Source organism: Pinus tabuliformis, chromosome 7, assembly GCF_031772625.1.
Source record: "Pinus tabuliformis cultivar Carrire ecotype Pingquan chromosome 7, CPIR1, whole genome shotgun sequence".
In the NCBI taxonomy this organism is placed as follows: Eukaryota; Viridiplantae; Streptophyta; class Pinopsida; order Pinales; family Pinaceae; genus Pinus; species Pinus tabuliformis.
In genome coordinates, this window is record NC_142293.1 from 1186604473 (window position 1) to 1186629849 (window position 25377).

General features: G+C 41.7%; 2 protein-coding genes across 3 annotated transcripts in view; both read left to right on the plus strand.

Moving 5' to 3' along the window:
• LOC149251687 (glutathione gamma-glutamylcysteinyltransferase 1-like) overlaps positions 1–25377 on the plus strand; it is a 502910-nt gene that overhangs the window by 319691 nt on the left and 157842 nt on the right. The gene's annotated exons all lie outside the window — the stretch shown is intronic.
• Positions 21496–24707, plus strand: LOC149251688 (uncharacterized). The gene is made up of 2 exons (XM_089459637.1): positions 21496–24001; positions 24112–24707. The coding sequence occupies exons 1-2, from the start codon at positions 22078–22080 to the stop codon at positions 24705–24707; spliced, it is 2520 nt and encodes an 839-aa protein (XP_089315763.1). The 5' UTR covers positions 21496–22077.

Here is a 25377-nt window from a genome sequence, read left to right on the forward strand (position 1 = left end):
TAGAGCTCATTTTTGGCTTTTTCCCACGTGCTAAATGTGTATGTCCCGACCATCTTTTGCATTTTATGGTACATTTCCTATTGAAAGTGGCCAAATTATGCTTTTTCCTTTTTTAGCTGCATCAACCTCCATGGCATTATTCCAAGCCCGACCCAAGGTGTGGACAAGGGGGGCGAGGCTAACTCCTTGTGGACCCAATGGACAAATATGGACCCAAATGGGAAATATGGTGAATGGGGTTATAATGAGTGGAGGGGGGTTGATGTATGTGGTGTCAAGAAGTGGGACCACACAACCAAAATCAGGGTTTCCCATGTAGTGCCACCCCTAAAGCTAATAGCCAATAAAGGAGATTCCACGGGACTAGAATACAAGGCTAACCATCAAATTGGACAAAGGAGACAAGAGTACAAGAGAAGCCCACTCTTTCCACCGAATACCCCACCAATCAATGCCCAAAAGTGTCCATGATAAGTAAACAAAAATACCAAATTACACAATGAAAAGCCATTCCTTTGGGGTTGGAAGGCCCACCTTCAAATACCACCTTCAAATATACGATCATAACAGATGAGCGAGGAGCATACGACTAGCTCAAGTGGTGGAGATAGTGGCACATCGAGCTATCTGGTGGTTGTAAGGGGCTACTGGTTGTCGGCTGAGGACAACCTTATCCACCATTCAATCTAAGAGCTAGACCGTTACTCAATGGTTAAAACAAGTGACCTTGCAATTCTCTTGTGTTCAATCCCTTGCAGGAACAGGGACACTTGGGTCGTTAGATGTCCTGGGTAGGTATCTTTAATGAGGCCTTAGCCTCCTTCCCCAACACTTCTTTCTACAACCTTCTTTAAGATTAGTTTTTGACAATTGAGGAGAAGGCCTTTTCCTTAGATTAGGAATATTAATTAAAATCAACCAAGATCTTGCATCTCACCTAACTTTGTCTTGCATTCATCTAACTCTCTTTCATTTGGTATATTGTTGATTTGTGAATAGTTACTTGCAATATTTCATTACTGCTCCTGTACTTGTCATTTAAATTTCTTGCTCATTGTCCTTTGACGTTGTCATATTTTATTTGAGCATCTTTTTGAAGTGAAGTACAAGTTTTCATTCATCTTGCAAGTTTTACTTTTCTGCTCATATATCAATATTTTTCCATTTCTTGTGCTAACACTTGTCTTGCAGCTCTACTTATGTTGTGACTTGAAATATCATTTGATTGTGCAAGTGTTGTATCTTTATTGAGCATTAATTTAAGGCATTGGTTTATTATTGCTAATCTTTTTGCCATATTGATCTAATTAGAATCTATCTTGTTAACATATACATTGCTCATTAATAATTTCACATGCTACTTAATCATAAATCAAGTTACTTAGGGAGGTATTTGCCTTGCCCTTAGTCTCCTAGAACTTGTTGATTCAACAAGTTTTCCTTCATTATTCATCCTTTAGGGACTACCCCCTTAGTTTGTCTAAGAGAGAGCTTAAATGAAATGAGTAGGGAATAGGTGATAGCCCCTACTTTGAGCGTTGCGCCATAAAGATTATACCTTGTGTAGTTGGAAACTTTTGCCACACTTAGGTGTACATCTTAGGCGATAATAGATCTGATTACTAACTTCTTTTCCTTGCTTTCTTCTAGCTAGTTAGATCTCATTGTCATTTTCTCTTGACTCTAATCTCATTTGTATGGTAGATTGGTAGTTATTTTTCTAATCATTGTTAGCAATCACATTTGCCATCTTTCTATTGTGCTTTTGTCATATAATCCTTACTTGTTTTAATTGTCATAATATAACATAAGTGAAGAATATCTTAATAAGCACCATAAGTTTATAACTAAAGGCATTTGAGTTGTTGTTTCTAACATGTAACTTAATTGCATCATTTCTATTGTGTTTGAGTAATATTCTATTTGCTTCATTTAATCATTGTTGTAAGCTAATCATCTTGTTTTTTAAGTAGATTTTGATTATAACTGGATTTGCTTTTCCTCTACTAAAGCATCTTGTTGTGATTGGATCTCATTGAAACATTTGCATTTGCATTCTTAAAGTTTACCTCCAAGCCTAAGCTTGGTTGATGGAAAGTTAGGATCACCTTCTTCATATCCAATTTGAGAAGCTTGACCCTTAAACAACGGTTAAAACGAGTGATCTTGCAATTCTCTTGTGGCCAAGTTCCTTGTAGGAACGAAGGCACTTGGGTTGCTAGAAGTTCTCGGTAGGTATAATTAATGAGGCCTTAGCCTCCTCCCGCAACTCTTCTCCCAACAGCCTTGTTCTAACACTGGCTTCGATAATTGAGGAGAAGGTGTTCACCTTACAATAGGCATATAAAATTAACCAAGATCTTGCATCGAACATAGGTAGATCTTGCACTCATTCATCCTGCATTTGAATTGATTATTGTGTTAAAATTGGAAACTAGGTCCAAATTCCACTTTGGACAACTCATTTGATTGAGATGATGATTTCATTGAATTCTGCTTTTTGAGAGGACCAAAATTGACCTAAATATCTTCAAATTTGGACAAGGGAAAGTGTACTTATGAAGAAAAGCCCACATATGCACATTTGGACAAGTCGACCCAATGGTAAATTGGTCACCCTTGGAAGCCTATAAATACAAGTGACCTCAAGCTCATTTGGACATCACCAAGCATCTTCTTATTCTCTTATTCATTGATTGGTTCGCACATGTTTGAGGTTGGGTCGAAAAAGGAAGTTTGCAAAGATCTGAAATTATTGGGTCTGAGGCTCGCATCTGTTTTTAGGGTTGTGGGTTAAAGTCACTGGCTCGTCACAAGACAAATTCGATCACAGTCGTTGGCTTACAAGCTCAGGGGAGCGACTAGAAGCCTTCAGTCGCTCGCATAGCTCCTCCTCCCTGCGACTGGAGAGTTTGACTAAAATTTGACCGTTGACTGAAGTTGACCGCAGACATGAAAAGTTGCCTCTGATATATATTGATTGTGGAAACATATTTCCAAATGTTATTGGGTTATTTTGCTGGATGATTTTGTGTTGGGCTCATTGTACTCTCTGTTGAACATTTTATGACAATCTAATAAAAGAAGAATTTCAATGGATTTTCTCCCTTGTGAGGTTTTTCCCTAGACTTTGACCAAACTTGGTGTCTCTTGTTGATGTGTTGATTGTCTCCTTTATCATTGCATTTATTGTTCTATCTTCAATAACTGTTGATGATTGGAAATATTAATTGGTATTGAAAAGATTGCTAATTGAAGTATTGAATTGGGCTAAAGTTATTGATACATCACACAACGTAGAACAATCTGAAAATTTAATATGGTTTCAAAGCTAAGGTGAAGGACAAGCCCAAAAATGAGACAAGCATTGAAGCAAATCTTTGGAAAAGTTGAAGGAGCCGATCTAGTCAGGTCAAGATGTCTTCCTTCTTCATGGAAAACGAGAAGTTGGGTGACTCATCATAGCTGACAACAATGATGTTTTGGATTACATTCAAGGAAACGTACCTGAGCCTTTGGAGAATGCTTTCGTTGTTGTCAAGAACAAGCACAATAAAGGTGAGTTAAAAGAAAAACAAATTATCGCTGATGGTTTACAAGATAATTTACTTGCATATGTTGGAAAGTTGAGGAAGTCTAAGGACATGTATGATAAGATAGTTGGCATGTATGAATGAAGTCAACAATTTGAATGAAATAATCTCCTTGAAAGATCAACTCAAAGACGCAAAGATGAACAAAGGGGAGTCTGTGCAATCCTACATTATGAGGATAACTTGTCTTAGAGATCAATTGCAAAGAGTTGGGGAATCTGTGTCTAACAGGGAACTAGTGATTGTGACACTAAGAGGTCTCCCTCCTATTTGGGAAACCTTCATTACTACTATAAGCAACAACAATACCCTCCCGTCATTTGATGAAATTGTTGGAAATTCCACTCAAGAAGAATCAAGGATGATATCAAGAGGAAGGATTCAAAAGGATGATGAGGGAGAGCCCGCTTCGCTTGTCACTCAAAACAAGAAGAAGAAAGGAAAAGGAGGTCCATCAAATTCAAGAAAGCCTCCACCTCAAGATGCAAAGAGAAGGAATGGTAGATCATCATCTCACATTGAATGCTACAATTGTCACAAGAAGGGTGATTATGCTTTAGATTGTCTCGAGAAGAACAATGGTCCACACTACAACACTAGAAGCAACAACAACAGGTTTGATGATCGAAGAAGAAGAGATGACCGAAGGAATGATCGCAATGGAAGAGATGGAAGAATAAGAAGAGATGCTCCTAGTGACCATGAAGAAGATCGTCGTCCCCAAAAGAAGTCAAGATTCTCCAGGTATGAAATTAATGTTGCAAATCAATTTGAATATATTCTTATTTCTGCCCTTACTAGTTCATCTCCTCCAGATTCATGGGATAGTTGGTTGGTTGATAGTGGGGCCACTCATCACTTCTCTGGATATAAAGAAGTTCTCTCTAATTTTGTAGAGAGGGAGTCAACTTTGAAAATCATTCTTGGAGACAACTCCACTCATCCCGTCAAAGGCTTTTAGTTTGTCAAATTTCATTTGAATTTCAAGAAATCTATTTTGCTCGGTGATGTGATGTATGTTCTAGGACTGAAGAAGAATTTGGTATCAATATCTGCTTTGAAAGACAAAGGGATGAGGGTTTCCTTCATCAAGGGAAAGGTTCTTACTTGGCCTGTTGGATCACCTATGAGAGATGCATTCACATTGGGATCAAGATATGAAGGACTCTACAGGGTTACTGGAATACCTCTTCTAGCATTGGTCCATGATACTAATCATCTAAGCAAGCTATGGCACCGAAGATTGGCCAATCTATATTATGATGCCCTTCCAAAGTTGGAGAAATTGGTCTTTGGGATTCCCAAGGTTCAAGCCCAACATGATGGAATATGTCCAGGTTGTGCTAGTGGAAAGAAAGGGGACCATTCCCCTCTAGCAAGAACAAGACAAATGACATCTTCCATCTCATTCATTCCAACATATGTGGTCTGATACTCGTGCATTCTATTGGTGGTCATCTCTACTACATCACCTTCATTGATGACTTCTCAAGAGGGATATGGATATATTATTTGAAGCACAAGGATGAGGCCTTTGAAATGCTTAAGGAGTTCAAAGCTTTGATAAAATATCAAATAGGGAAGAAAATCAAAATATTCAGGTCTGACAATGGTGGAGAGTGCACATCAAAGGAGTTCACTGATTTTTGTAAGAAGGTATCAAGAAAGAGACAATTGTGCCATATACTTCCGAACAAAATGGAGTGGCTAAAATATTAATTTTAGTTAACAGTGGTATGTTCTATGCTTAGCACAATTACTTCAATGTTCCTTTAGCAGCCCAATGACAATTTCCAATTTAGTTTTCCAATAGCAATCACATTACCATAATCACATTGACAGTAACTGTATATAGAACATAAAATAAAATGCAGAAGACAAGCCAAGACAGGAAAACACCAGATTTGGTGGATGCCAGGGAAAAACCCCAATGTGGCGAAAACCTTGTGATCAATTCTTCTTATTATTATATCAAATGTTCAACAGAGAGAGTACAAAAAGTTAAAGTTGACTTGCCAAAGCAAAGTCAAAACAACCTTGTCAAATCTGCAGTCAAATTCAACCCTAACCAGAAAGTCAAAGGTGGTCAACGCAGTAGCAAAACTTTCCCTTTGAAGCTTGGTCAAAGGAAATCAAAATCAACCTCTTTAGCTGGTCAAATAGCAATCAAAAGAGTCCACAAAACAACAGTCAAACTCGGTCAACTAAAGTCAATGTCTGAGGTCAAACAGGCATGCAGTCAACGAAGTGAAAGTGCTTAGAATTTCTAGATTTCTATGCCAATCTATATGACCTGTCAAAAATGATTTTTTCCCACAAAAATTGTACTCAAATGATGAGTCAAAGTGTTTGGTCAACATTGGTCAAACCCCTGCAACAATCTTGAAATTCGGCCCTGCAATTTGCCCAGAAAATTTGTCCTCCTTGTCACGTGTGAGAGATAAGATCTTCCCAATAGCTGTATGCACCAATGAGAGAATGAGAGAGAAGAAAATTTGTGAGTGATGATGCCAAATGAAGTGAGAGGTCGCTTATATTTATACAGGGCGTTGAGGGTGAAGTGACACGTCCACTGGGCTTCATGAGCCCACATGATGATGTGGCTGACCTGAACAATTTGCACATGTGTGGGCATGTTGATTTTGGGTAGCATTGGATGTGCTCTAGCCATGAAATTTGGTGGAGAGGCTAAGGTACATGAGATCTCCAAGACCTAGAAATCGTTTGGAGAAATTCCACTCAGATAAAGAGTTATTAAAATAATTAATATTTTTAATGAGTTCCGAAGTCTAAACTTAGGAAAATAAAAATATTAATGTGTATTAATAAAATATGGGTGAGAAAGTTCTAAGTGACGAGGATAAAGCCAGTTCTAGTCTTAGTCGTTGATTAGGGACTTAATCGCAGTCGTTGATTCGTCAACAGGAAAAGAATAAGAGGAGGCTTGAGAGTTAGTTGGAGACACACCAAGAGAGATCAAGAATTCGATTTTCTGTGGCTGGGTTTGCTGAGGAAATCGAGTTAGAGATCAGTTGCAGTGAGGGTAAGTTCAACAAGGTATGTCGATCCAAGGCTGAAGAATACATATCAGAGAGGCAACAAAGTGCTAGAAGAGGCAACCAGAACTTAGGAGGGTTGACACAGAGGCTAAGGAGGCTAGCAAAGAGGACGCAGAAGCCATAGAGGCAGACGCAGAGGATCCAGAGGTTGACGCATAAAGCCGCAGAGGTTGACGCAGACAGCGCAGAGGGTTGTAGACGCTGACGTTGGGCTGAAGAAGCTGCGCTGAGGAGGTTCTGTGGGGCAGATTGAGAGCAGATCAACCGGGAGAGGGTGACACAATTCTAGAGGAGTGCTTGAGCAACTTTCACCATCCAACACAAGGAACAGTCAGATTCACTATGGGGTTGATCATCCGGTTGCTGATTTGTTGGAATATATGTCTCCGGAGAGAGGTACTACTGTCAAGGATATTCTCTGAAGTGTGAGCCATCTATGTCACCCTTGTTGTATTCGGAAATTTGTTTAATAATAAAACCCTCATATATGTTGCACTCGTTTTCTCGAATTGGGTTTTTCCGGGGACGACTGTCCAAAAACATTGGCGTCCCTTGTGTTGTCTCAGTTTATTGCAATTGTTGATCTGTATATCTGTGAAGGCTACAACTATGTTTACTTTGATGTTTATGTTATTAAATAACTTGTTAATGTAAAGAACAAGTAGGAGATAGTAAACCAAATATTACAGTAGGGGTTTTTGATGTGTTAGATTCAAAAATTTTCACATGGTATCAGAGCGATTGCAGATCAAAGAGGACTGAAGACACCAGCCAAAGAAATATGAGAATTTGCAGTTGTCCCGAGAGACAGTGTTGCTCCAGAGTTGAAGAGGCAAGAGGAGGAGTGACGCAGTGCAAATAGGCTGATGCAGAGGCTCACGTAGAGCCTGCATTAGCATTCTGAGCGAGGAGAAGGGCTAGTGCAGAGGCAGAGAGGGGCAGAATAGGCTCACGTAGAGCCACGTCATCCTTCTCAGCCAGGAAGGACTGACGCAATTGGTCGGGAGGAGCAGATTCAACCTACACCGTGATTACGCAGAGCTTGAAGGGCTCAAGTCCTTTAGTTGTCGGGGCTAAGGGAGATGTGCAGATTGTGATTTGAGGAGCTAGAGGGACGTTGCTTATGTCCGTGCAAAACAGTGTCTAAGGAGACAGAACCAAGGTAGAGGGAAGCACTACCTCAACGGATTTCTAGCCAACAAATCCAGATCCAAGTTGCCGCAGCAAAGGGGGATTGGAGAGGAGTGATTCGATAGTTGGCAGGAGGATTTCCAATAGGGAAGTCGAGACTCAGAGGGAATCTAGAAGAGGAGCAGAGATGGCAGTAAACAGATTGAGGGATCAGGATAGATTGGACGGGGCTTCTAATTTTGTCATCTGGGAGGCCAAAATCTTGGCAATCTTGGATAAACATCGCATCAAGGACTATGCCTTGAAAACTGTAGCTGTCCCAGTTGACCCTGATGCTAATGAGAAGTATGAGGAGGCCCAGGTGAAGGCGAAACGCATGATCCTAGACAGGGTGAAGGATCATGTAATACCACATATTGCTGAGAAGTCAATAGCAAGGGAGATGTGGGAGACCTTGACCACCTTATACCAAGGCTCTTCCGTGCAGCGGAAGATGTTATTGGAGAATCAACTGAGGTCATATCAGATGCAGAAAGGAGAGGAGATAGATCACTTCCTTCTCAGGTTGCAAGGAATTTGCGACCAACTTACTTCCGTGGGGTCTACACCAGATCCAGAGTTTATGGTCAGGACTGCTCTGAATGCAGTCTCCGAGGACTGGGAGACGTTTGTCCAAAGCATTTTGGGTAGAGCGACTCTCCCCAGTTGGGAGGAGATGTGGGCAGCTCTTCGATAGGAAGAGATCAGGAGGTTAACCAAGGCGGGGAGTAGTGGTAAGGGTGATTGAGTCAATAAAGAGGAGGAAGAGGATGCAGCTCTAGCATTTACAGGACAGCAGGGGGTTCAGAAGAGGAAGAAGAAGGACATCTCCAAGGTGAAGTGCTTCAGTTGTGGGGCGCTGGGACATTATGCATCTCAGTGCCTGAGGATGAAAGGCAAGGGAGAAGCTTCCGACTCAAAGGTAGCTCCAGCAAAGGCAGAGAAGGATGTCGAGACTGATGACGATTGTGCCATGAGTGCTCATGCACCTCTAGAGAAGAGGTGGGGTGACATCGAGTTGTAGTTAGGATGACTACATGCAGGGGCAGGATCCTTGAGGTGCCCAAACTTTTGGATCACATCAGGCTATGGGAGCCCTTAAAGATAGTAGCATGATGACAGGTGTCGGGTGGAGCAAGGTGTGATGGAGTGGCAAGGCAGTGCTAGAGTGCAGAGGTCTGTAGCAGCGCAGTGGCAACAAAGAGAACACTGGACAGCAGCAGAGGTAGCTTCAGCATCACGAGGCTTCCAGACTGACCAAGATGTCAGTGTTTGGGTGAAGTCAGTTACTTACTTCTTGGTAACTGAGTTGCATTGCAGCAGTTAACAGTGGCAGTGCTATGGGCAGCATGATGCAGCATATTGAGAGGGAGCTGCAGTACAAATGTAGCAGTGGCAGTGGTAGTGACCTGGGCAATAGTACAGGAAGCAACAGTGGAGTGGATGTAGGGCAACAGGCCAAGCATCAACATAGAGGACTGATGCGGAGGATGATGCTTCTATGGTGAGGCATTGCTAGAGCACATTCCTCGCTAAGAGGCAATGTTGATTTTGGGTAGCATCAGATGTGCTCTAGCCATGAAATTTGGTGGAGAGGCTAAGGCACATGAGATCTCCAAGACTCAGAAATCGTTTGCAGAAATTCCACCCGGATGAAGAGTTATTAAAATAATTGATATTTTTAATGAGTTCCTAAGTCTAAACTTAAGAAAATAAAAATATTAATGTGTATTAATAAAATATGGGACTTAATCTCGGCCGTTGATTCATTAATAGGAAAAGTATAAGAGGAGGCTTGAGGGTCAGTTGGAGACACACTAAGAGAGATAAAGAATTTCGATTTTCTGGGGCTGGGTTTGCTGAGGAAATCGAGTTAGAGATCAGTTGTAGTGAGGGGTAGTTCAACAAGGGATTTCGATCTAAGGTTGAAGAATACATATCAGAGAGGCAGCAAAGTGCCGGAAGAGGCAGCGCAGAGCCTAGGAGGACTGACACAGAGGCAAAGGAGGCCAGCACAGAGGACGCAAAAGCCATAGAGGTTGACACAGAAAGCTCAAAGGCTGATGCAAACAATGCAGAGGGATGTAGAGGCTAACGCTAGGCTGAAGAGGCTGTACTGAGGTTTTGTGGGGCAGACTGAGAGCATATCAGCTAGGAAAGGGTGGCGCAGTTCTAGAGAGGGTGGCGCAGCTCCAGAGGAGTGCTTGTAGCAGCTTTTGCTCTCCAACACAAGGAACAGTCACTGTCACTGTGGGGTTGATCATCCAATTGCTGATTTGTCGAAATATCTGTCTCCGGAGAGACGTACCACTACCAAGGATATTCTATGAAGGGTGAGCCATTTCTGGCACCCTAGCTGTGTTCATAAATCTTCTTAATAATAAAACCCTCATATATGTTGCACCAGTTTTTCCGAATTGGGTTTTTCCAGGGACGATTATCCAAAAATAACGGTGTCCCTTGTGTTATCTCAGTTTATTTGAGTTGTTGATTTGTATATTTGTGAAAGATGCAATTGTGTTTACTTCGATGTTTATGTTATTAAATAACTTGTTAATGTAAAGAACAAGTAGGAGATAGTAAACCACATATTGCAATAGGGGTTTCTGATGTGTTAGATTTAGAAATTTTCACAGGGAATAAATTCAAAAACACACTTCTGCTTGTCCAAATTAGATGATCTTTATATCAATCTTGGTCCTCTTGAAAAGAGGAATTCAATGCAATCATCATCTCCATCAAATGAGTTGTCTAAAGTGGAATTTGGACCTAGTTGCCATTTTAACACTCCCTCTCAACTAAGGAGAATTCCACTTGCCAATCCATCCATCATCATTGATCATCATGCCATTCTGTTGTCATGTACCATATCTAAATCTCATCTCTACTTTGTTGAACACTGATATTGATATTGAAGAAGAATCAATCAAGAGTGAGTCACAAGACCTTACCACTCTCCACTGACAAAAGTCAGTCCAGAGGTAGAACTTCAATTAGACTTGATCCAAGATCAAGTTGTTGAACACGATGCATCCTAGACATAGGGAGTACGACAGTACACGATGCATCCATCAGTAGTGCTATGGTCCCTATCCACTTTTACCAACTCATTGGCTAGATGAGAGGTACTTCCCATGAGTCCCAGACTACATGGGTAGGATGTATGCTGGGGAATCCGCAGGGGAAGGTGAACCACTCATCCTGCTCATATGCCATAGGAGATGGTGAACCACTCATCCTCTGCATATATCATTAATTGTAGGGGAAGGTGAACCACTCACGCTACACACATGTGCCATCAATCATAGGGTAAGGTGAACTACTCACCCTACACACATGTCAACCAACATGGTGTAACATAGGGGAAGGTTCACCCTGTACACAACACACCAATAGGGGAAGGTGAACTGCTCACCCTCTGGTCGCTCATAGCTCCAAGAAGTACCCCAAGTCCCCAGGAGCTCCCAGAGCTCAATGTTCAACTCAAGTGGGACTCTTATGGGAGGGTCTTTCCACGTCTCCAAGTCTCTCTTGAAAGGCTAAACATTTGAGCTTCCCTAAGGGGTTCGTGAGGATGTTTGCGACCTGCGCATCAGTCCTTGATGTGCTGGAGCCTTATTGCTCCCTGTTGTACGATATACCGGATAAAGTGGTACCTGATATCAATGTGCTTGGAGAGGTCATGGAACACGAGATTTTTTGAAAGGCGAAACCCACTCTAGTTGTTGCAGTAGATCACGGTGGTATCCAACATGTGATCAAATAGTTCACTAAAGCACTTCCTCAACCAAACAACCTCACAATAGGCCATGCTAGCTACAATGTATTTGGCCTTGGCGGTGCTTAGAGCAACCGATTTTTTCTTCCTGCTCTTCCAAGAAATTGAAGTAGGCCCTAATGAGGAGCAACATCCAAACATGCTTTTGCGATCCACCACACTGCCTGCCCGGTCAACACGAGCATATCCATGTAGCCTCAAATTCCTTGTAGTGTATCTTAGTCCATAGTTGATTGTGCCATAGAGATATCTCTAGAGATTCTTAGCAGCAATCCAATGTATGTGATGAGGCTCAATCGTAAATTGACTCAACGTATTCAGAGCGAAGCAGATGTCAAGACGAGAGTTTACCAAGAACAACAGGGCCCCCACAAGTTGCCTATATTCGGAAGGGTTTGCTAATTCGGGCCCAACAACACTACCACAGTTTTTTGAAGTTGAGTTCCATCAAAGTAGACACAAACTTGCAATCCACCATCACACATCTCTCGTGCAGATTCACAATGTATTTTCCTTGATAAAGGAAAATCTCACCTAGCTTTTACTATAGCTCTAGGCCTAGGAAGTAGTGCATCAGTCCTAGGCCTTTCATCTCAAACTCAGAAGCCAACTCCCTCTTGCATTGATAAATGAGAGGGTCTGCACCTGTTAGAAAAAGATCGTCTACATAAAGGACCAAAATGAGAGGCATGTCCTTTATAACCTTGAAGTATAGGTTAGGATCAACATTGCTCCTCGTAAATCCCAGCTTCATAAGATAGCTATCAATCCTCTCATACCAAGCCTTATGGGATTGCTTCAACCCATAGAGGGTTTTCTTCAACTTGCATACGTGTGTGCTTTGATCTTGTACGTCGAACCCCTGAGTTTGTTCCAAGTAGACTTCCTCCTTAAGTGAGCCATGCAAGAAAGCAATCTTAATGTCCATTTGATGTAAGCTCCAACCTTGAGAGGCAGTGAGAGCAATAATCGATTGGATAGTGGTATATCGAGCAACTGGTGCAAGTATTTCGTCATAGTCCACTCCTTCCTTTTGAGAGATGCCTCGAGCAATGAACCTGGCCTTATATTTCTCAACACTCCCATCTACTCCATGTTTGATTTTGTATAGCCATTTTGAGGGGACTACGAATTTGTCCTTGGGTCAAGGCACCACTTCTTAGACATCATTCTTCATGATAGATTCATATTCCTCATTCTTTATATCCTTCTAGACTTGGTGCTTTATAGCTTCTTCGAATGTACATGGCTTAGTTTGAACAATAGTACTCATAGAAGCTAAGTACCCTTGATACTTGTTCGACTTCTTACCTTCACGGAATGTCCGTCTTGGAGCAATATGTCTTTCAACATTTTCGAGAGTATCTTTAAGCCACAAAGGTCTTTTCCTTGAGGTAGAGGGATCACCAAGAGGTGGATCAATGGGATCGATCGGGCCTGTAACAACCTATCTATAATATAGAGAACACAAGAATATTAACATGCATATGATAGCTACATATGTATGTATCGCATGCACCACACTAGTATTTATATACTAAATTAACTATAAGTATTAAATATCATGACACCTCTTCAAATAGAAGTTATATTCACCCATCAACACCCATATTGCTTAATGCATCATGATTAATGGGCAAATACCGATGATATAAATTTAAAATATATAACGTAAAAATAATTATAAAGAGATAGATGTTAAAAATTAAGCTAATCTTAAAAGATGGTTATATAATTATATATCTTAGAATATTAATAAATTAATAAAATGATAAAAAATAAATTAAAGATAAGGTACCTAGTATGAAACTAGGACCTTTATATTAAAAACAAACAAAAAACAATATTAAACCAAAACTCATAATACGTATCAAATTTCAATATACCTTTAAAAAGAAACACATATCACGTGACATGGAAAGGGTGTCACCATAAGGAGAAGCGCTGGGTTGTTGGTGGAGGGGGCAGCCACCGCCAAGAAACAACATATAGGGGGTAGGGAACAGTTTTGGAGAGGCATTGGGAGCAGAAGAAAGAACCAAGGGAAGAGACATACTGAAGAGGGGTGAAATTTATAAACCAAAGTTACCAACAGAAGGAGAGCCTTGTTGTTCTAAGGTTTCTGGGCACGGGGTAACAGTCTGCTTCAATTGAGAAGCTCACTGGACTGAGTATCGAGGTTACGCCTAGTTTGGCTGGGTGGTTTCGGTCTTTTGGTAACAGAAGCGGGAGCAGCTTGAGGCATCATCAACCGTAGGAATACAGGTAGGTACTCCATACCAAACTGAGTAATTTAGTTATATGAATGTTGGTTAAGTCATTTAAGTTGCAAGCAGATCTGAAGAAAACACATATTATGTTTTAGAGCTTTACATTTCTGGTTAAATGACTTAGAGCCTTACAGGGCCTTCAACATCGGGCATAGGCTCATCTGTCGGAGGTTCATTTTGTTTTTATGTAGCATCATCGTTGTCTTTCCTTGGGATAGGGAGATCTTTGGCTTTCCTAAGGGCAGTGTCTTCATCGAAGGTGACATCATGGCTTACTCCCTATTGTCACGCAAAGTGTCTGTTAGCGCTTGAAATTTCACCCTAGGCTGAGAACGGCAAACCTCAAGGCAACATCAAACCATTCAGCCTCGTAGCTAGCCCTACGGGGCAGGAGAAGGCTCTCTCCGATCAATCTCGGTAGATCTTCAATGGGATGAGATGACCAACAAGGTAACACTGATATTAGGCTAGTAAACTGATTAAAGAGGTTGATTTGGGGTTTTTTGGGTTTTTGGTGACAAATTGAGGAATTGCAATTTTGGGTGCGGGGATTTGACACAGTTTCTGCAGGGGGTTCTTTGGGGCGAGGTAGGAGACCGTATTGATGCCTTTGATTGAGGTGAGTGGATGGAAAAGACCGGTGAAGAGCTAAGGAGAGCAAATAATACTTTGAATTCTCCTTAAACAATAGAAAACATAGAAATTAAACAAATTTAAAAGCAGAGCATGGCAAGCATGAATTCTTACTTTAACACTTCATTTGTTTAATATGCAGAAGGAAAGAAAGGAGATGAATCACATAACACACTTACAAGAACATTAAGAAGCACTCCATCAATACATGAAACCACAAGAATCCCAAAAAGGACTGCAAAACCCTGGTCTTCCTTAGCCAAAAATTGCAGAGATACAGTGAAATAATACAATGATAGCTTCTCCCTCAAGAGTCCAACCATGAAAATGAGCAAGAAAGTACATAATATAGATGATCTAACCTCTTTCCCTGCCTCCATGGGTCGAGCTCACTATCCTAGGAGCTGTTTCAACCACTTCTAAACTAAGCACTACAAACTAGGCAGTCAAAACAACTTGCCTCTATAAACTTGGAAACCAATTCATACATTTAATTTTTACCCTTTTCATAAATGAATCTTCTAGAAGAGTTACAAAAGGGTAAAAGTGTCTAAAAAGTGTCACAATTACATCAAAGAGGACCATCATTAACCTCAAAAAGTCAAACTGAGTCAAATCTGCGTTTTTTGGGCTGTATAGTGCATTTCTGGACAAATCTGCCTCACGGGTCGCGCCCCTTTGGAGCTCTGTTTGGGGTACTTGCAGGTGGCCAAATTAAGCAAAAGTGGGTTTGTTGGAAAGGTCTGTGAGTTTACTTTCCAACCCAACTGGAATTTTTGAATTTGGAGTTCATTTGCCCTGTCAAAAACCAATTCTCCCAAGACAGCTTTCTGCAGTTCAAAAAAGTGGCAGAAAGTCAAATTTTGCATGTATTTTGACCTTCTGGAAGCCCAAAACTCCATAAAAACTCAAGTCCATCCATGGGCATATGTAACTTTGCATGACAAATCAGGAAATGTTGAGTTTTTGTGAAAAGGAGTTGCCCTGATGAAGGGTCGCGCGGGGGGTGAGACTCGTTAAAGAGCCAAAACCTGTAAATTACCAAAAAATGCCAAAATTACCCAAAATTCTCAAAAAAATTTGGGATTTGAGTTGTGGCTAGGCTATTGAGTGCCACGATCTTTGAGTGAAGCCTCAGCCAAGATACGGAGGGGATTTGGCCTCTTTCTCCGTTTTAGAGCCTCGGTCAACCGCCTTTGAAACATCTTCATTTTGGCCTTGCACACATGCATTCTTGCCCAGTAATGGTTTTTCATGTTCCTCAGCAATATCTTCTCTTGGTTGGCCTTAGCCAACAGCCTCTCCAAGTGTGCGTTCTCCTGGATGAGCATAGACTCTCGGTCAGCAGGCAATGGGTCACCGGGTCTTCTACGGTTCAAGGTTCGGTCACTACGAATCCTCCATAGCTCATCAAGTGCTTTCTCCTCCCCCAACTGTTTGTTGCGCTGCTCAAGGTAGGTGATGGTCCAGTGTGCCCCCTCTAATCTCCTCTGCAAGGCATCATTTTCAGCTCTGAGATGCTGAATGATCTCCTTTGCCTCTTGGCTAGGAGAACTGGCCTCAAGGTCAACAAACTCAATATCGGGAACTCCTGGTGGACCCTCATCAATTATGGGCTGTTTGCCCCTCTCTGGTACCTGTACTGGTGACGAAAGCGAGGCCCCTTCCACCTGATGTGGAGATAACACTCGCTGAGCCGATGATGAAGGCGAGACCCCTTCCACCTGCTGTGGAGATAGTACTCGCCGAGCTGCTGCAAACAAGGCCCTCTGGCCTCTCTGATAAGTGAGCTGAGGTGAGGAACTAACATGTCGAGTGACCGGAATATCAGGCTGTTGAGACGGTCCTCCCTCCTCCTGAATGACCTCAGGATGTGACTGGGGTGGTGCTGTGAAAAACTCACGGGAAATGAACTCCTCCCATGAGATGCCCTGCTGAGTCAACTGATGCAATACTACTAGCTGAATCAAACCATAATGGTGAAGGCTCCTGTACTGCTGTGCCAGGGTCTTCCTCTGCAACATGGGCACCATCCTCTGAATGTTCTGAAAGAAGAAAACCGGGATGTTCATCATCCTCACTCGGGTGAAGTGCATCAAAAGGCGAATGTGATATGAGTACACCTGTGAAAATCTACCCTCACAGGTAAAATAGTGCATAATAAGCCTCATGATGGGAGCATACTCGCTCCGGAGAAACCTGAATGGAAAAACACCCGCCAAATGTCTCATGAATGGTGGCCGGACATAAGGCTCAAAGTGAACAGTATCTAGCATCTTGCGCTTATTCCACACCTCACCAACATTAGGTATCCCTGTAGCATGTGAGATCACCTCGGGTGTCAATGTAAAGTTCACCCCTGCAAGATTGACATGTCCATCATGGAGGTGTAAAACAAAAAGGCGGGCCAACTCTCTGTGGTGCTGAATCCGAGAAATCCTCTCACAGAACTCATAACAAGACATGTACTGAAAACAAGTGACTGCCATAGGACAGGCCTGTAACTCTGCTAAAGAAGTGGGCTCCTCTCGCTTATGATGTCCACCCTTACGAGGCCTCCTCTGTACCTCAACCTTTGCAGATGATGAATGGTCATCACTTTGCTCGTAAGTTTCGGTTTCTGACATAGTTTAGGAGCAAAGTGGACAAACTGTACTGCTGTCTCTGCCTGTAAAAAGTGCTGAATTCTATACTGTTTCAAGGGGAAAAAGACATGAGGGAAATGTTAGGGGAGGGACCTTTTTACAAGGAATTGAGAATATATAAATATAACAGGGAATTTTTAAGGAAAATGTTGCAAACCATTATGCATATAGGAGTACATATTTAAAATCAGGGATATTGGGAAATCATTTACAAAAATCACTGCATATGGGAAAAACATGTATGAAAGTGAACATATTGGGATATGAAAACATGCAGCATTAATAGGGGAGAATAGGGAAACATATGCACAAAACTGCTAACATATTCACCAACATTTTCTATTGTTTACACATGCATATGGTAGAGGGAGATTAGGGTTTTGAATGCTTTGGGAGAGGGGTAGGGTTTACACTTTTAGTTATTAGGGAGAAGGGAGGGTTTGCATTTGATTTATAAAATAGCATGGGAGAAAAATAGGCATACATACAAGTGTGAGTGGAAAGGGGAAGGAGGGAAACAATTACAAATGGGAAAACACCTTGAAACAACACAAGCCTTAGCACATTTTACCCATTAACATTGCAGTCATATGAAGAGGTTTCACTTGCACAATTTCGATCATTAAAACATGTTTCATGATATCCACCAATCATAACCAGCAACCATTTCAAGTTTAGAACACCTACCTCAAACGAATTTATGGCTTGGAGAGCGTTTGAGCAAGTTTAAAATCGATTTGCAGGGAGACAGCTCGACGGGTCGCGCACCACGCCCAACGGGTCGCGCCCGTTGTATTTTTACACTGTGGAAGACCCTCTGACGGGTCGCGCGCACCTGACGGGTCGCGCACCTGGCCTGACGGGTCGCGCACCAGTCCAATGCCCGAACTCGCTCTGTATTCGCTCCTTTCTCTCAATCACTCTCTCAAACCTCTCTTGCAAGCGTCTAGGATACACAATGAGAGTGATAGGAGGGAATTTGGGGTTTTTATAAGTTTCATTTGAAAAAATTTCATTCACAAACCCACTTTCTAATGTTTTCTCTTTGACACTTTATAACACTGACTTTTTGGTTTCTTTTGTCCTGAATTTGACTCATTGAGTGCTTTGACTTGATTCTTTTTGCAGGTAGATCATCTGAGGGATCTTGGCAAGGGAACCAGGGTTGCATTTTGTTCGCTGAAGACTTTTGAAATTTCATCACTTATTTACAAAAACTTGGAAAATGACCTTGGCTTTAAAAACAGAGTTTTTAAATCCAAGGTGATGATTAGCTGTACCAGATAAGAAATCTTGAAGAAACACTTTTACAATCATCCCTCTGGCTTGCTGAATACTCATTGACTTTTCAGACACATGACCCTGTAAACATATTTGACCAAAACCTTAGACCTAGGAAATTGACCTCAAGACAAGATAAGACAAGCTTGAAAGAGCTTAATGACTGAAATGACCTGAACCAGCAATGCCAAGAGGGGTACAACACACCAGCTCCTCCATCAGGGTTATGGCATGCCTAACGGGATGCAAAAATTGACACTGATGAGACACCTACATATGCAAATGCAAAGAGTTTTGATCGCTGATGGAGGGCTTAAGACCGACTCTAACATTGGCTCCAATGGGGATGGTAGCTCCTTGGAGGTACCAAGAACCTTAGACCTCTGGGAGAGCAGACCAGTGTTTTATTCATTGGGCAATGGAGTCAACTTATACACATGTGACCAAATTTGAAAGAACTTTGTTTGACTTGGACAAGTGACTGAAATCCTAGACTAAATTTGACACTAACTAACTCACTTTATGCAAAAAATAAACTGACTGAAATAACTCTAAAAACTCACACCAACTAATCACCATTTTCAGAATTATAGCCTTCACCGCGGGCCCCAAACTGAAGATGGGAGATCAGTTTCACACTTGCTGCAGAATGAAAATAAAATGGTAATTACAATGAGAATGATTAGAGCAGAAAATGCTCAAGCATGATACCTTTTGAGCAGCCGGCCATTCACCGACCCACCAAGACATTCATCACCGTTCATTTCTTTGAGAAGAAAAGCATTTGGACCACGGTATGCTGCAATTTTGTAGGGACCTTTCCACAAGTTGTCAAATTTTCCATGCTTCCCTTTGTCTTCATTGCGGGCATCCCATCTCAACACAACATCATCAATCTGAAAATCATCTGCTTTGGCCTTTTTGTCATAGATTTTCTTTATGCGCTCCTGCAACTTAAGGGAATTCTGGTGAACCTCTTCTCGTGTCTGCTGTAAATGAATCATTTGACTGATCCGTCGTTGCATAGGATCCTCCTCACCACCAGCTTCTTGAAACAATTTAGCTACTGGAACACTAAGTGAAGTCGGAAACACTGCATCTACTCCATAAACCAGTTCAAAAGGTGACATACCAATTGACTTCTTTTGACTTACCCGATCAGCCCATAATGCATTTATTAGCTTCTTGTGCCAGCTCTTCTTATTTATTTCCAGCAATTTCTTTATGATGTTCACTAGAGATTTGTTCGAAGATTCAGCCAGCCCATTACCTTGCGGATGGTAGGCGGTCGAATGCCCCAAGCTGATGTTATATTTATAGCAAAAATCAACCAACTTCTTCGATTTGAATGCTGCTGCATTATCTGTAATCAACTTATGTGGACAACCGAAACGTGACAAGATATTACTTTCAAGAAAAGAAATAATTACTGAATCCGTGGCTTGCCGGGTGGGAGTGGCTTCAATCCATTTCGTGAAGTAATCTGTGGCGGTCAAGATCCATCGATGCTGCTCGGAAGATGCTGGGTGGATTTCACCAATAAAATCCAAGCCCCATTGCTGAAATGGTGCACTGATTTCAACCGGCTTGAGAGGCAATGGCTGTAACTTCTGCTTTCCTTGAAAAATTTGACATTCATGACAACTCTTTACCGCTTTATACACATCAGAAAATAAAGAAGGCCAATAGAAACCAGCTCTCAAAATCTTATTAGCCGTGGTCTTCCAAAATAAGTGACCCCCACAGTCACCTTTATGGAAATCATCTACTGTTGTCTTAGCTTCCTCTTCGACCAAACAGTTCAACAAGATGCCACCGGGATCTTTCCAATAAAGTGCAGATTTGATAATGCAAAATTTGGCAGCCTTTAGTTTCAATGTTCTAGCTTTGTTTCTAGGCATTCCAGGGGGTGAAGACAAATTTTGAAGCACATAAACTATATCAGCATACCAAGGAGAAGACACAAAGATATCGGATACCTGTAGAACTGAATTTTCTTCATCTTCATCGGACAAGGCAGCAATCAAATTGATATCAAGGACGTGAAGGTTTGTTTCAGCCATCAACTTAGCAAGACCTTGACCTTTAATCAACTTGGTAGGCTTAATTTCTACATCATATTCTAATAGTGCAGCGATCCACTTACCCCTTCTTCCTTCCGGTTCCGTTTGTACTAAAACATCCTTCACAGCTGCATTAGGAACATACGCCAAAATATGAGAATTCAATATGTATACCCGGAAATCTTTCAAAGCCTTAATCAGCGCCAGTGCTTGCTTTTCAATGATATTATAATTCAGCGCTCCGTCTCTTATGATGCGGCTGAAAAAAGCTATGGGCCTCTCAACTCCATCCCTTTCTTGCATCAACACGGCTGCCAACGTATGCTCGGAAGCAAATGAAAACAAAATAAAATCCTGCGTATAATCTGGGCTGATCAAAGTTGGGGCTGAAGATAAAATTACCTTTATCAAATTAAAAGACTTCACCGCTTCTTCGGTCCATTTGAGCTCGCTGTCCTTCTTGAGCATATTGGTTATCTCTCTAAGATGTTCGGCAAGATTGGGGATGAAACGACGCAGAAAATTCAATTTACCATTGAAGGACTGAATTTCTTTCTTGCTACGGGGCTGCTCCAATTGCTGAATTGCTTCCACTCGTGCGGGATCTATACGAATGCCATCTTTAGAAATAATATGGCCCAGCAGCTTGCCTTCGCTCATAGCAAAAAGACTCTTCTTCGGATTCAATGAGATGCCATATTTTCTGCACTTTTGAAACACCTTAGTCAAATGAAACAAATGCTCTTCATCTGATTTAGAAAACACGGTCAGATCATCAAGATAAACAACTAAAAAGACATCTTTCTCATTTGCAAAAGCCATGTCCATTGCCCGCTGAAATGTGGCACCCGCGTTCTTCAATCCAAATGGCATCTTGGCATAATGAAATGTACCCCATGGAGTAGTAAATGCTGTCTTGTCACGGCATAGTTTTAAAAACCGTTCCGGTCTGACCGGTTACCGGCCTAACCGGCCGGTTGGGAGGCTCACCGGTCAGAACCGGTGAAAAAACCCGGTTAGAAGCCTCACTTGCCCAGAAATTAGACCTAACCGGTAAAAACCGGCCGGTTTAGGTCAAAACCGGCCGGTTTATTGCTAACCGGCCGGTTCCGTCCTAAACCGGCCGGTTTAGGGACAGGCCGCCGGTCAAGGTAAAAAGCGCACGGTTTTTTGCAGCTGAGGGCGGTTTAGGGTTTTTGGGGGTGAGGGAAAGGGATTTTCCCTCCAAAAACACCCTCACACTTGCTATAAGACACCCCTCTCACTCTCATTTGTCTCACACAACTGATTTGGAGTGTTTGTGAGTGTTTGTGAGTTTGTTTGTGAGCTTGGAGAGTGTGGAGTTTTTGCTGAAGTAGTCATCTTGGAGTTGGAGTTGGAGCTATTTTGGAGATAGTGTGTAGCTGTCAGTGGAGTTGCCATCATCAAGAGGAGGCTAAGGGAGCTACTTTGCATTTCCAGGTAAGGATTTGCACTTGATAATTCCTCATTTGGGTCTGCTGTCCATGAATTAATTTTTTTGTGCTATAAACTTCTCATTTCAATGATCTATCATCTATGCTAAGCCTATGAACTCTCTAGCTCTATGCTATCAAATTTTGTAGCTTGCATGTGCATTTTTTTTCCTACATTTATCATTGGTTTTCCATGTTCCTTAGCTGCAATTTTTTTTTTAAATGGCAGATTTATTTGCAAATTGTTATTATTTCAAGCAAACATGGCTCCAAAAGGAAAGGACAGTGCATGGGCTCATTGTGATGTAGTTGAGGGAAAAATGATATGCAAATTATGCCATAAATCTATTGGAGGTGGGGGTATTCTTAGGTTGAAACAACACTTGGCTGGGGTAAGAGGCCAAGTAAAGCCATGTGATGCACCAAATGCATTGTTAGGTCCTATTAGGGCAGAATACATTGCCAAGCTTGAAAAATTTTATGAGGATAAGGCTAGGGAGAAGGCCATCCAAGATGAAATTGCAAGGAAGAGGGAATTATTAGAAGCCATGAAAGAGAGTGGGTATGATGATTATGAGATTCAAGACTCCACTTCTATCCCTTCCACCAATGACCCCTTTCACTATGTTCATCCTTCTGTTGGAGTTGGCCAACCATCAAAAGGACCAAAGAGACAAAACATCCAAAGTTATTTCTCATCTTCTGCCACCATTGCTTCTTCTAAATCTAATCCCACTTCCTCCCAGCCAAGTTCTCAACCCACTTTGGATCAGCATTGGAAAAAACAATGCAAAGAAACTTCTCACCAATACATTGCTAGATGGTGGTATGATTCAGATATCCCATTTAATGCTGCTCGCTCACCTTATTACCAAGCTATGTGGGACTCTGTTATAGCTGCAGGAAAGGGCTTCAAAGGCCCTAGTATGCATGACTTGAGGGGAGCTCTTTTGCAAAAAGAGATATCTTCCATTGATGAGTATTTGACTGAGTTTAGAGAGTCATGGGTCAAAACAGGTTGTTCCATTATGTCAGATGGATGGACCGATGGAAAGAACCGCACTATCATTAATTTCCTTGTTTCTTGCCCTCAAGGAACCATGTTTTTGAAATCAGTTGATGCATCTGATAGGGTAAAGGATGCAAGCCTTCTATTTGAGCTTTTGGATAACATTATTCAGGAAGTTGGGGAGCAGCATGTTGTGCAGGTCATCACTGATAATGCCTCAAACTATGTTCTTGCTGGAAAGATGCTTGAGGCCAAATATAAGACCATATTTTGGACTCCATGTGCTGCACATTGCATAGACCTCATGCTTGAGGATATAGGCAAGGTGGAGTGGGTAAAAAACACTGTAGAGCATGCCAAGTGCATTACAAAATACATTTACAACCACTCATGGGTATTGAGCCTAATGAGGAAACACACTGGAGGCAAAGAGCTTGTTAGGCCTGCAATTACGAGATTTGCAACTCACTTCCTCACGTTGCAATGTCTCAATGGTCAACATAGAAACTTGCAGAAAATGTTTTCCTCTGATGAATGGTCTGAATCTCGGTGGGCTCGTAGACCAGATGGAAAAGACACCAAAAAGAAAGTGTTAGACACTTATTTTTGGAAAAGGTCTGTAGAGCTTGTGAAAATTACCGAGCCCCTTGTTAAGGTGCTAAGGTTGGTGGATGGGGAAAGATTGGCCATGGACTACATTTATGAAGCTATGGATCAGGCAAAGGAGCAGATACGGGCAGCTTACAATGACAGGTTAGCTAAATATGGCCGTATATGGGAGATCATTGATAACAGATGGAACAATCAACTCCATCGTCCTATACATGCAGCCGGGTATTTTTTGAACCCAAGGTATCACTATAAAAATCGGCTAGGAGATCAGCATGATGGGGAGGTCAGAGCTGGATTGATTGATTGCTTGGAGCGCATGGTCCCTAACCATGTAGACCAGTTGGATATACATAGACAGCTTACTATTTTCAATCAAGCAAGTGGTACTTTTGGCAAAAACTTGGCAAAGATGGCAAGAGATGTGGACCAACCAGGTAAGCAATTCCAATTTCCATTTTGTTTTTCATTTCAAGTTAAAATTGTTTACGTTCTTTACAATTCAAATTATAAACTAAGTTACTAATTATTGTCTTTTTCTTTGCAGCACATTGGTGGGAGTCATTTGGTGGCCAGTGTCCTCAATTGCAAAGGTTTGCAATTAGAGTCCTCAGTCAAACTTGCAGTGCTTCAGGTTGTGAGCGCAATTGGTCTGTTTTTGAGCGCATACACACGAAGAAGAGAAACCGTTTGGAACAAAAACGGTTAAATGATCTTGTTTTTGTGCAATACAACCTTCGACTGAGGAGGAACCAAATGATGAGCAAATCACCTGATCTAGATCCCATTGTGTTGGACGATATTGATCCAACATCAGAATGGGTGGAGGAGACTGAAGATCCTGTGTTTGAGGCTGATTTTGATATCGACATGGCTTTAGCGGAGGATGAGGCAGATTATGTGGCGGCATCAGAACCAGGATCAGTAGCGGCATCAAGGAAAGGCAAGGAACCAATGGAAGGCACTAGTCGTGCAGGTCGACGAACTCGTGCTTCCACTAGGTCCACTTCTATTGTCATTGGTGGCATTGATACTGATGTTGCAGATGAGGCAGAGGCATCCTCAGACTCTGAACCAGATGATGTCTATGTAGCTCCTGATGATGATCCTGTGTCTAGTAGTGGTGATGATCTTGATGATTGATCATGTGTACACTGTAGACTTGTAGTAAGCCAATGGCCTCATAGCTTGCAGCATTGTTTTTGGACTTTATAGGCCATTTAGAGCCTCATTTCTTATGTATTTTGCTATTTTGTCGATGATATGTATTGCACTCGGTGCCATTTTGATATATTCACCTTTGCATGGTATATAAATGAGCAAACTTTGCATATTTTGTCTCTATTGGCTTGGAATCATGGTTTTACATCTTAAAAATAGTTTTTTTTCATTAAAAATTAATTATTTAATGTATTTTTTAAAAACCGGTTCGTTTAGACCAAACCAGTCCCGGTTAGACCGGTTCCGGTCGGTAAACCGGTTAGCTAGGTGGACCGGTTCGGTCACCGGTTCCGGTTTTAAAAACACTGTGTCACGGTCATCTTCGTGCACCAGAATCTGATTATACCCGGAGTAACCATCAAGCAATGACATCCTTGATGCCCCCACTACCCGCTGCAATATGAGGTCCATTTTGGGCAGCGGATAATTATCCTTTAATGACACCTTGTTCAGATTTCTAAAGTCTATGCATAAGCGAATTTCACCGGTCTTCTTTCTCACGGGCACTAAATTGGAAATCCAATCAGAAAACCGGATTGGCACTATGATTCCAGACTTATACAACCTGTTGACTTCCTTCTCAATCAAGGGC